This window comes from Gobius niger (assembly GCF_951799975.1).
Source record: "Gobius niger genome assembly, chromosome: 10".
In the NCBI taxonomy this organism is placed as follows: Eukaryota; Metazoa; Chordata; class Actinopteri; order Gobiiformes; family Gobiidae; genus Gobius; species Gobius niger.
The window spans coordinates 30,787,870-30,800,364 of NC_136861.1; the positions used below are offsets into that span (position 1 = coordinate 30,787,870).

Genomic DNA, 12,495 nt, shown 5'->3' on the forward strand with positions numbered 1-12,495 from the left:
ATTGGAATATTTCAACTGAACCGAGTGCATTTTCCCCCCGTTACGTATTGTTACCCAAATCTAAAAGCTTTTCAACTGGAGACCAACAGTGTAATGCCTCTAATTTGAAAGCTAAGACCTACAAAAGTGGTCGTAACTTTGTCACATCGTTCCCGCTAGTGTTTTAGTCGTTTTCATTTCTTTTTCATAGCTTTTTTGTGTCGCTTTATGGTTGCCTTTTTGTCACATTTTTGTGTCATGTTTCCGTCACGTTTATGTGGCTTTTTTGTCATGTTTTTGTCACTTTTTTAGCGCATTATTGTCGCTATTTTGATGCTTTTTTTTTTTAAAGGTTTTGGGTAAAGCCAAACTGGAGAAAATGTGCTTGGTTCTGGTGGGGGTTGAGACGTGAACTGTGTTGTTTTAGTCACTCTCCCCATCATCGCTGATTATTCCCTGAAGGTTATTCCAGTCTGTTTTTCTCTGGCCTTTGTGTGATTTTTGCTGGTCACTGTCAGATCCAGAGTCCACTGTTCGCTGATAAGTTGAAGATCGTGGCTCTTTTTGCTCGTGCCAGGGTAGGGTTGTGCGCCGTCTGGGTCGTCCTAAAAGGAAAATATGTTATTTACGGCCTATGCAGTCACTGTACTTCGGGCACACACAATACCTGTTATTATATTGCTGGTATCAAGCTCAGCTACTTCTTGGGCTTTTTCCCTTTTCTTACGGACTTTTTTACACTTTTCTATTGTAGGTTTTCCTAAAAAAAATTAAAATCAAAATACAACCAATCATTATCACCAATTAAGTCATTTTAAAATATATTGTGCATTGTGTAAATATATATATTTTTTTGTATTGACACTGACCCTGAAGTCCAAGGTCTTCCAGCTCTTTTGTGAGTCTCTCGACAATGGAGCGGACAGTCCGGCAGCCCTCCAGCATCTTCTTATAATTCCGCCTGACACCACAAAGAGCGATGTAGCGTTTGAGCCTCACCACAGATTTGTGCTCCTCCTGAAACAGTTATAGTTGGACACTTTATTCTTTGCTGTGGCCAAAATAACTTCTTTAGTCTCTATGCACGCGAGTGACTTCCAGGTGCGATCTCCGGACGCTGCTGTTCTTTCTCTCTCGCCATTTTCCCAATAAGGATTAGCAACGTCTTTTCTTAATGTGTTTGCAACATAACTGTACGCAGTATTACACTCGCATAACTGAGTAGAAAAGTACAGAAGAGAAAAGTATGCAAAGCTCAATGCACCACACACAAACACACATCCAAGGTGAAGTCAGGAGAAACAAATGTTGCAAACAAAGTACTGGACAGTCCAGACACACAGGCATTGTCCTAACTGATACATTAGGCGTACTCACTCTTGCACGAGTTGACCACTTCATACTAGGTAATCACTTTCGACTGTATAAAAAAAAAGGACATCACGTTCAGTGCCCAGAGCTCTCCCGGGAAGGCACTCCGAGGACGAAGCAACATCTACGAATCTTTTGTTTTATACTTTGCAAAGTAACTTGAGTTGACTTTTAATTAAATCTGTTTAACTTTTAATTATCTCAGTGAATTTTTGCAGAGTATTTTACATGAATCAACAAGGTGATCAAAGGATCGGGTCTTATATAAAGGTGGACTTGTTAAAAGGGGTAAAAAGGGTATATGCTTTTTAACAGATGCTGATGGGAATTCACTGGCTACGTGTTAAAACCTTACGTTGGGTGTAATTACTTGACTGCAGGAAACGTCTGTGTTTGTTAAGGTAGGATTTTTTTTTTTTTCAGAGCTAGTGCTGAGTATTAAAGGAATAGGCCACCGTTTTTACATACTGAGATCTTAGCTAAGACGAGTTCTTTTGTACCTGTCTGGTGTATGGCGTAATACAGGACTAGTTCGGCGTCAGATTTCAAACTACTGCTGGTATTATTACGCCTTAAAAACATAGTTCCCCTTTTAATCAGCTTAGAAAATCCACATTGTTTAATTTTGTTTATTATACTTTTATAGTAACACTTCACGTAACCATATTTAAATAGAGAAAATGTGGAAGAGCTTGGTAGCTTCTATCTTCACCTTGTTTGGAGCTATAGTGGAGAGGAGGAGAGGCTAAATGCTAACGCCGTCTGCGCTGTGTTTACGTGATTCACGAGTGAAGACCAGGCAGGTACAGAAGAACTCGTCTAAGCTCAGGTAAGCTCTCAGCATGTAAAAACAGTGGCCTATTCATTTAAAAAAGCTAAATCTTGGTGCCAATTTAATTTTTATTTAGTGTTAGCCGTTTGCTTCAAGACAAATACACCTACCTTCATAAGCATGGAAGTATCCTCCAGTGAAATCTGGGCTGCTGAAGTGATGTTTTTAACCCCTTAACTCCCACCTGAACCGAGCACATTTACTCTGGCATTACCCAAATCTAAAAGCTTAAAAAAAGCATCAAAATAGCGACAAAAACATCAAAAAGCGTGAAAAAAGGGACAAAAACACGACAAAAAAGTTGCGATCAGTTTTGTAGGTCTCCGCTGCCAACTCGTAGGGAAATAACGGGACAGAACAGCAGCGCCTCCTGAGGACCCACACGGAACTTACAGCCCAGTTAAAAAAAATAAAAAATTGAGATCCGCTCACCTTGTTGCTGGATTTCTTTTCTTTCTTCTCCTTTTTCTCTCCTTTCTCACGCTTTTTCTTGGAGACTTCTAGCTTTTCCTTTTTCCCCCTCCTTTCTTTTTTATCGTCAGGTTCATCTTCCAAAGACGGGAGTGAAGAGGAATCGGAGTCGGACTCATTCGCTTTTCTCGCTGATCCATTCTCTGTAAGCACAAACCAGGAGCACAATGCGATTTTCGTGAAGCCGATTTGACTTTGTGTCTTTGGAGCTGCACAATTCACCCCAATTAAAAGCCTTTTTTTTTTTTTAAATGTTGCAATATTAGCAAATCACAATGACTTTTTCTCCAGTATCTATAGATTAGAGCCGACCACCCAAAACACACTAATGTTCCTTGACTTATGCAATGTGAACTGAATATTTTAATCATTTTTACTTAAAGCAGAACTAAGTAACTCATGTCCCTAGAGGCCATAAGCGCCACTGCAGGTGTCGTAGCATGTTGCTGTTTTTTACTCATTACTTGTCCGTGAGATTTAATACTACGCTGACAGAAAAGACAAAGAGAGAGAGGAATATTGTACATTCAATTACACAATTTCACTCAAACTTGGCTGTTAATACTGTTTAAGTGGTGCTATCCCGGAGCTAGCTATGTCCGCTAGCCTGTTTCTTCGTGATTCCATTAGTGTGTATTGGTGACTCTGACCCGGAGGCAGGAAAGTTGCAATTGTGATTTTCTGGCCAGAGACACTGGGGGAGTTGAAAGACCCCTCAATCATCCCATTAACACTTGCATTACCCCCAGAGGGAGTACGGAAAGGATTTATTAAGGTAAACAAATTACTTCGTACTGCTTTAAATTGAAATACTATATGTTCATATACATACCCTTTTCACTGTCATCCGACGTCACAGCCTTTTCATTCATTTGATCCTTCTTGTCCGATTGGTCGGAGTCATCTTCACTGTCATTCTGTAGCGTCTTTTCTTTGTCTTTTGCCTCCACATCGTCAGATTCCTCACTGCTCCCTTCATCATTTGATTTTTCTTTCCCTTCCTTTTCAGAGTCATCGCTGCTGGCGTTGCCTGAAACACTCGTCTTCTTTGCGGGTTCAGTTTCCTCTTCCATCTGATCATCACTATCTTCACTGGTTGCCTGTTTTTCACTCACCTTTGACTTTTGCTTTGGTTTGGCAGTTTTCTTACTTCGGTGGCCATTTTGTTCTTCATGGTCAGACTCGTCACTGCTGCTTTGTTGTGCGTCGCTGCCTCCCTTTTTCTTTGTTTTGCCTGGCTTCTTTTTCGAATTATTAGACATTTTCTGCTTGTTGCCACCCGACTTTTTACCCGCCCCCTTCTTCACAGATCCAGTTCGCCCTTCGTCGTCGGAGCCGTCGCTGCTCACAGCCCTTTTTTTCTTTTGCGTTTGTTTCACGGAAGCTTTCTTTGCTTTCTCTTCATCAATTTCATCTTCCGAGCACTCACTGGATGCTTTGTCATGTTTTCCTTCTGACTCTGTTGAAAAAAACAAAAACATATCATTATATTCCACTTATTTATGGGTCACTTTTTTTTTAAACTACTGAAACATACCAGATGAGGATCCCGACTGTCGGCGCGTTCTTTTCGCTCTGGATTTCCTCTCAACATCACTCGAGCTCTCAGCACCATCGCCGACGTCCCTTTTCCTTTTCGAGGAAGAGGCCTTGGACTCAGTCTTCTTGGGGCTGTTCTCTTGCTCCTGTCAGTGAACAATAAAATAAATACATCAAATCAGATGGAAACAAAGCTGTGACGTACAAGTTAGAAAGGTGAGAAGTCATTTTGTCACTTGTAACTCTGAGTAAAATTGTATAGTTTTATCACTCTTAAGGCCGCACAGTATATCGCAAAATTAATAGCAATAATAGATGGCAAAATAATCATAAAGGGGCAGCTGTGGCTAAAAGTAACTAATAGAAAGTGATATGGATGGTGGTTAGCTCTTTCATGTCACTTTCTATCTAGAGTGAATGAACACTGCAGAAAAATGGGTGAACTGTGTAAGACTATTAATGCATTATTATTAGTTCTTTCTTGTATTTCCACTTCAGATGTAAACATTATCATTACTTAAAAGAACAGGCCACCGTTTTTACATACCGAGATGTTTTCTCACCTGAGCTTAGACGAGTTGATGCGTACCTGTCTGGTCTTGGTGCGTGCCCTGAGTCAAGCAAAACGACCAAAGATGTTGTTAGCATTTGGCCTCTCCCAGCATATTCCTATAGCTCCAAACGGGGGTGAAGTTGGAAGCGACCACGGTCTTCCACGGGCACAAAGACCAGACAGGTACGTATCAACTCGTCTAAGCTCAGGTAAAAACATATCTCAGTATGGAAAACCGGTGGCCTGTTCCTTTAAACTCAATTTTATTAGAGTTCATTTGTAAAAAAAAAAAATCTTTTTGTTCTGATTTTTTTTCCGAATTGTTGTGGAAATGTGTTACTGTACTCTACTGATGACACATGTGAGACAAAAGTTGTGTAAGTTTGATTACAAGCTTTCGTTGAGTTTTATTTCCCAGTGTTCTTTTTTTTTTTTTTTTATAATATTTTTATTATTTTTCTTTTAACTTCATTAGTTGTACATGGGAAATGATATTGTTTAGAACATAGAACAGATACAAAAAAGGAAGAGCAAACAAATGGAAAGAAAAAAACAACAACTAAATAATAAGAAATATGAAAAAATAAAAAATAAAAATAAAAAAAATAATACTAATAACACAGTCACACACATTCTCTCACATACAGGTACAGACAAAGGCTAATTCATGGGCTATGGATACGATTCGTTGTACATATGTATTAGAAAGATTAAGTGTTCTTGAACTTTTGTTTACTCACCTGCATTTTGTCCAGCTCCTCTTTAACAACCTCCTTCATCAAATGTTTTACCTCAGAGCTCATTGTGTCAGACCCGATGTGGGCCAAGTACCGCTGCTTTAAAACTCCTATGGTCAGAGTACTGCAAAGAAAACAGACTGAGCGGTTAGCAGGAAACCAAACCGTACATTCATGTCAATGTTAAAGCAGTAACACAAGCATTAATGTGTGCAGGGGTTCCCTGTTAGCCTGTTTAAGCAGCAATGTAGCTAAACGCTCGATATTCAGTGCTGTGTTTTAAACGTGTCACCCAGACCTTGTGAAAGAGAAAAGCTGGAAACCTTACCTGAGATCAGGCTCATTGCTGAGTTGAGCACAGACAAATGTACGAATGTTTTCAGCATGGTTTTCAGACTCTTCTGTCATTTTGGTGAGACTTCGCGGGTTTGCGTTGCACGTAGGAAGTGACGTCAGTGGTAGACCACGCCCACCACAAAAACAACCAAAAACATTTGTTTCAGCATGAGAATCATCATCGCGTTAAAAACCACGGGGAAAAACTCACGGCAAAAATTAACTTTCTCAAATAATTTATTAATCAACTTTTGACAATAAATTGGACGCAATTTCGATTAGTGCAATATTTCAAAGGTGACGTTCTGAAAAGGGTTCCATTAACGTATTGCTCCAAAACACATTATTTATTACTTACAAGCCATAAAAAGTATTAAATAAAATAGAACTTCTTTTAAAATCACAGTTTATCTAATTTGTGTGAAAACCTTGGAGAAGTTTTATGTAAGACATTGGAATATTTATGGCTCAGAATAAAACCGGGAGAAAGAACAAGTATACAACAAATCATAAAATGACAATAACAAAATTAAGTGCATCTTTCACATGTTAACACAAATTTTGAATATTGTACAAAAGTTACATATCAAACAATAAATTAGAGATATAAATTAATTCTGTATAAACATCTTGAAAGAGCTGCTCAACAACCACAATTCCAGTGTTTTAGCCAAACTAAAAGCCTTCCTCTGCCGATTGAGCGAGCAGCATGTAAGAAGAAGGCAGAAACCTGGTCAAACTGAATTAGAAGGCTTTTAGTGGAAGCTGTTAACACATTATAAACGAGCTGAAATGTCAGTGGACGAAGCCTCTTCAGTAGCCTTTGAAAAACAATACTCAAGCCAGTTAAAAGAGATTTTACATGTACACTTTCCTATTATCGTATGGTACACATTCATGTAAACATGCATTTACGTACAGACCAAAGTCATCATACTCCGAATAGGCTGGGTTCACGATCAACGATTTGAGGATGGAGGGGCAGGGGGCAGCACATGAGAGTTTGAGAGGCACAGGTTTTGACAGAAATCTCAAAACAGAAAATCTTGTCAATATTATTAGGGATTAGGTCCACAGATCTGTCATATTCTCTTATGGCTTAAAGTCCTTTCAGGCCCTCCAACACAATGTTAAACTAGAAACTCTATAGGATATTATGATGTCCCGTGAACCCAACCGATTCACAAGCCAGATCACACATTCAAAGTAAAACAAATCGTTGCTATTGCCGTGATTAGCAGCCTCTCCTTCATTCCCCAAACAGACGAGACCGTACACATGTGCACGGTTGGCTCTGGCACGCTTCACTTCACTAGTCTTTGTACACGGTCTGCTGCCCGGGCCCCCTCTCGTCGTGCATGATGTGCCTTCTTACGTGAATGCGTCGGACTCTCCTGTCTCCCCCTCCCGTGGCGCCCTCCTCCTCCGAAGCTCCCACCGACGGGCCTTTTGAGTCCAGAAGATGAACGCCGCCGGAACCCCGGTTGTTTTCGTAAATTAGGATGTTCAGGGTTTCTTCAAATATTCGGGCCTCGGGGAACTCGACCTAAAGAGAAAAGCCTTGTTACACTCCAGTAGGTTCAGGACGTAAGGAACCCGAAATTAAGTTGATATTAAGCTATAAATCACATCCAAGGCTCCCCTTTACCTTGGTCTGCTTCTTCTCTGTGGCATAAACAATAGAGGTGCAGCAGACCTCGGCGATTTTGCGACCTTCTCCGTAAAAAGACCAGCAGCAAATCTCGTCTCCGAGGACATCCTTCACAAACAGGACACGGCCATTGAATCTTAAGACTAGTTTGTCAAACAGTTCAATGTTCTTCAGTAGGTTGTCGTCCGAGTTACTAAGCAGAAAAACAAAACAACAGAAATTAATGTGGTTTGGACAATAATGCACTGTGTATGTGCATTGTTGGCTCTAATAGGTTACCTGGTGTACGAGTATTTGTTGTTTCCCCGATTGTTTTGCAACTTTACAACTGGCTGTAAAGAAATGAAAAGGTAAAAGCAGATCTTCAAATGATGACCTTTTTATGTATGCATATTGAGTTTATGCTATGTTGTATGCTGACATTTAAACTACTTTGGACTCCTTAGCCTTGGTATGTCTTGTAGTAAAACTTTAAATGAATCATGTCCGTGGCAAAACAACGGCTCCAGGACAAACTTGTGAATTTAAGTGGGGCTGCACAAGATATCACTCAATTATCACAATTGGGTGACCTCCTCCATATTGTAGTAACGCAAAATCACATAGGTCTTTTAGTCAGTAAACAAAACACTACCAGAGGGGGAGGCTAGTCGCAATCAAGTGCTTGATGGAAAACAAAACTGTTCAGTAAAGCTAACAACAGAAGTATCCATCCTGTCAAAACATGCTAAACAGTGTAGGGAAGACTATATGACCAATGAAATGAAGTCTCAGATGGTAAAAAATGTAGGAGCTTCATGACTGTGATGACACAGGACAAATATGTATTTTGAGCGAGGTAAGAATGACACAAAGAAACTCAACTCCAGATATGTTTTGATGGGGATACGTTAAAAAAAAAAAAAAAAAAACAGCTCAATAGATTCAGCTTACTATAGGTCATTTAAATCTATTGGGATGATTAAAAAAAGTCACCTTTCTACAAGTGGCGATCATCTTCTGTTCTTCCTTGACTGAGGTGATCATTGGGATGCGGCACACAGTTTCCAGAACATCTTTCTGCTTCTGAGAGAAAATAAATAAATTTTTAGCTTCCAGCTACAATAAATGTAAGATTCATGGCCTATTAAGTAAGATGACAACATTAATTTACCTGCATGGCACTGAGGCAGTGCTGGACAAGGCCCTGAACTTGATAGTACTGAGCGTCCTTTAGAATCTCATCCAGCTCCCTGTGGTCCTCTGGAAGGGGGATTGACCCATCTCGGAGAAAGTTCAACACTATTGCAAAATGTCGACCGCATCGATCCAGAACTACCCAACCTGAGAGGGGAAAAAAACAGAAGGTTTACCACGCGGGACACAAGACAATATTAAACTAGTTGTTTGAGAAAAGGATATTTTATAATAATTTATTGACAAGTCAGTTGTATTTTTGAGCAAAACATCTGCCTAAACTAAGATGTTTGATTAATGACATCAAGAAAGCCAAAAAAGTATTGCATTGAAAATGATTTTTGCTTCTATTGCCCCTCCCCTACAAAAGAATGAAATAGAGTGGAAGATCTCTAGAGATCTATTAGTAACAAAAGAAGACACACCTTCAGAGTCTATAGTGACATCTGTTTCTCCATTACAAATGCTCCTCAAGAGACTCTCCTCCTTGCTCAAAGTCTGGACTGTTGTATAATGCAAAGAGCCACCAACATTTAGCTTGACATATTTGCTCCCGAGAAGACCCCTGTTTGGACAATCCTCTGTGTTCGGGCAGACAGACCGAGCAGTGTCAGCAGCATGACTGCCGGCTGAAGCCTCAGCAGACATGAGGAGGAAGAGTCACCTTCTGACTGTACAGACAAAGAACACGCGCATTAGAATATGTACATATAGATAACAACACAATACAGAACATGAAAGAAGAAGCATGTCCAAAAGTCACATTTTATAATGGCTAACAGAACAACAACAGCCCGCTTATGGTTGTACTGCACGGTCATTTAGAAATCTTCCTCTTTAAGTCTTCCCCAGTTCAACCTTTTTAAAAAAAAAATGACCATAGGCAATCCACTACTCAGTTATGTGTATGTAAATGCAGTGTGACATCTTACATGTGTAAATGGCATATGTATAAATTGTGGATGTCCTCCCTCGCCATGTTTGAATCATATCATTGCCACCAATATCAGTGAGTTAAATAAGTTATTTAGTTAATCCATTAACTCTAACCTATTGAATCCAAGTATAGAACTTTTTGAGGTTGTCATACAACATAAAAACAACTGGCAACAACTGAAATAAACCTAATAAACGACACGCCTTATTTGCAGGGAACGATAGCCGAATAACGAAATCTTAAACAAACAAGTCACATCTGGCATATTATCGATATGAATTGGCAATAAACTGTACTCACCAGACTTAGCATCCAAGGAACAGCGGCAATCAGCTAAAAACAAACAATGTCTGACAATTTAATAATTTCTATTGGATAAAAAAACCCAACACTCCTGGTTTAAACCGTTTAGATTTGACAGCTCATTTCATTCTCAGGCAGTACGCAGTTAGCATGCTAGCCAATCAAAACAGCTAACAACACAGAACAAGATTAAATCCCCTTATGTTACGAGTCACTTTCCAGGAAGAACAATAGATTTAAACGCACAAAATATGCTGCTAAATTACAATGGTTGAAATGACAGAAGATCGTACAGATGTTGTGGCATTGCAAATAAAATAACTTATGCTAACTAGGTCAGTGTCGTCTGCTAGCTAGTAGCTAGCCTTCTTCTTCTGCTGTAAATATGCTGCAGAGAAAACGGAACTACGCCCTCTAGATTCACCGCCAATCACAGAGTGCGTGTGTGGATTTTATTTTGGAAATGAAAAACAGGAAATGAATGTTATACAGACCGTAAATGGTTAAATGGTTATTTTTAACTCTGAAAGTTGATCATCGAAGCCCTGTTTTCCTCATTGATATAATTGCCACATAGATAATAATAATAACAATAATAAAAACAAGAAAAACCTGCCCTTACTAAAAAATAAATAAAACAAACTATCTCTAAAGTAATTTCTAACAAAACATTATAAGAATCCATCATTTTTGCACCAATCACTGAGGTACCCAAGCTTGTTTTAAGTCTCACGTTTGGGATGAAAATATTGCAAATATCTTCGTTGAATGGGTTTGAAATAAATAGAGCAGTTGTTAATACATTGTTTGTTTGTTTTTTACTTGATTTCCTAATGGAATTGATGTATTTTTTAATCCATTTCCATGAATATGAAAGTATGCTGTAAAAAAAAACACACAGACACACGACTGCTTTTTTTTTATTTTATTTTTTACACCATTCAACAATGACTTTATTTCCTGTTCAGCAAATAGATTACTGCCTTCAAAAAGTGAATATTTGTATGAAGCAAAAATGCTACAGGTGAAAAGAGAAGTCTACAAAGCAACAGTCTCCAAGATTGTTCATTGAAAACAGCAGATGAGACTAGATCCACTGCCCAAACAATCAGGTGTAAATAAATACGTAATGCATTACAGCAAGCAGCCAAGTTTGTAGTTTTTCATCAACAGAGCGCATACAACATCAAGTCTGATAACAATGGAGTCTGTGAGTAATGATAATCAGAATGTTAAGATTGAGCAGAAGCAATATAATTTACAATCAGTGCATGCTTTAAGCATAATGACATTCATGTCCCGCCGCTCCGTTTTGGTCATGTGACACAGGGTGATGGTGTGCAGTGTTAATTTTGAGAGCAAATAGTAAATCCGGACTAAACATTTTTTGGGTTTATTTTATTCAAGATTGCAGGTTGCCCCATCAATTTTGCAAAGGTCAAGTGCAGTTAAAGCTAAGTTAAAGAAGTTGAAGTCAAATTCTTTCCCCAGAAGCTTGGATGTTGCTTCCGTTTCTCCCTTCATTGCATTGTTATCTAATTTTCAATAGTTGACCGGAGTATTATGATATTAAGTTTTACAGTCTTACAAATACACTAGCTGACAAAATCAACACTGCTGGCGTGCTTCCGAAACAGCAAAGAATAAAAGAAACACTGCCTTTGTAAACACTAGTCCAACAGATGGAACACATAAGAGACGCTAACATATTACACGTTTATATTTTGGCACTGAATTTTCCATTATACTGTAATGAAAATAGATAGCCTCCCACCGCCAAGTAGAAGCGTATACTGTATATATGTATGAGGCTTATACGTGTGTGTGTGTACGTGTGTGTACGTGTGTGTTAGTGTGTGTGTGTGTGAGCATATTCAGCCTCATCAATAAGTCACATATTTACATTCAGTTTGTGTTGGCTTTACACACAAAGTGAAGAACATTCCCCCCGATACAGAAGAACATCCCCCTAATAATCGTTATATAGAATCCAAAATGGAGCGTAATAACCAAGAGCCACTTGAAAAATAAAACATTCAGTTCATGTGTGTGCACCTAATGCGGAAAATGTAGCAAACAACATATTGCCCAAGTTCATGAATATATTTGGCCGATTATAAATAAGTAAATAAATACATTGATAAATAAATAAATAAATAAGATAAATAAGATACATTAATAAACAATAATAAATAAAAACAAAGCCTCACTGGTCTTCATTGTTGTCATTTCTATACCCTTTATAAGGCACCAGTCTTGACAAAAATTCATAGTTGAGCCAATAAAAAGTACTTTTACAGCGTTTTGGAATCATATGATGTCAACAAACAAAACTGAAGTGAAGCAAAGCAAAGCGAGGCCTCATAATTGAGAACAGTAAAGAAAAATGTTTTTTTAAAGGGCTATATTACGCTTAAAAACTTACTTGTCTGTGTTTTTTTTAAATTTTGTTGCCATGATATTATTTTGTCATTAAAAACAGAACTGACCTCAAGTTGTGTTTGTGTTATCATTTTAAATGTTTTCTAAAAGTAATCAATTAAATGCCAAAATCATAGACATGAAAAGGAGAAGCAGCGTTAGCAAACCTTTCAGCATTTGTTTTTTTTC

General features: G+C 38.5%; 2 protein-coding genes across 3 annotated transcripts; both read right to left on the minus strand.

Moving 5' to 3' along the window:
- Positions 1-331: 331 nt before the first annotated feature.
- hirip3 (HIRA interacting protein 3) lies at positions 332-5,912 on the minus strand. The gene is made up of 8 exons (XM_079564671.1): positions 5,811-5,912; positions 5,486-5,606; positions 4,191-4,338; positions 3,486-4,112; positions 2,615-2,796; positions 849-996; positions 647-739; positions 332-584 (listed from the first exon to the last, which is right to left on the minus strand). The coding sequence occupies exons 1-8, from the start codon at positions 5,888-5,890 to the stop codon at positions 403-405; spliced, it is 1,581 nt and encodes a 526-aa protein (XP_079420797.1). The 5' UTR covers positions 5,891-5,912; the 3' UTR covers positions 332-402.
- Positions 5,913-6,110: 198 nt separating this feature from the next.
- kctd13 (potassium channel tetramerization domain containing 13) lies at positions 6,111-10,322 on the minus strand. 2 transcript variants are annotated; one of them, XM_079564886.1, is made up of 7 exons: positions 9,883-10,322; positions 9,071-9,316; positions 8,623-8,792; positions 8,445-8,531; positions 7,749-7,801; positions 7,467-7,662; positions 6,111-7,364 (listed from the first exon to the last, which is right to left on the minus strand). In XM_079564886.1, the coding sequence occupies exons 2-7, from the start codon at positions 9,291-9,293 to the stop codon at positions 7,131-7,133; spliced, it is 963 nt and encodes a 320-aa protein (XP_079421012.1). In that variant the 5' UTR covers positions 9,294-9,316; positions 9,883-10,322; the 3' UTR covers positions 6,111-7,130. The 2 variants fall into 2 exon arrangements, with proteins under 2 accessions (XP_079421012.1, XP_079421011.1); XM_079564885.1 differs by having other exon boundaries at positions 6,115-7,364; positions 8,445-8,534; positions 9,883-10,265.
- Between the last annotated feature and the right edge of the window lie 2,173 nt (positions 10,323-12,495).

What these genes read in the sequence shown, in the direction of transcription:
- hirip3 (XM_079564671.1), bottom strand. Translation starts at nt 5,890, where the DNA reads ATGACAGAAGAGTCTGAAAACCATGCTGAAAACATTCGTACATTTGTC. An exon ending in GTCGGATGACAGTGAAAAGG is followed by an intron (nt 2,797 to 3,485) that starts GTATGTATATGA and finishes TTGTGCTTACAG; the next exon opens with AGAATGGATCAGCGAGAAAA. An exon ending in AAAAGAAATCCAGCAACAAG is followed by an intron (nt 997 to 2,614) that starts GTGAGCGGATCT and finishes TAACTGTTTCAG; the next exon opens with GAGGAGCACAAATCTGTGGT.
- kctd13 (XM_079564885.1), bottom strand. Translation starts at nt 9,293, where the DNA reads ATGTCTGCTGAGGCTTCAGCCGGCAGTCATGCTGCTGACACTGCTCGG. An exon ending in ACTGCCTCAGTGCCATGCAG is followed by an intron (nt 8,535 to 8,622) that starts GTAAATTAATGT and finishes ATTTTCTCTCAG; the next exon opens with AAGCAGAAAGATGTTCTGGA. An exon ending in TGATCGCCACTTGTAGAAAG is followed by an intron (nt 7,802 to 8,444) that starts GTGACTTTTTTT and finishes ATTTCTTTACAG; the next exon opens with CCAGTTGTAAAGTTGCAAAA.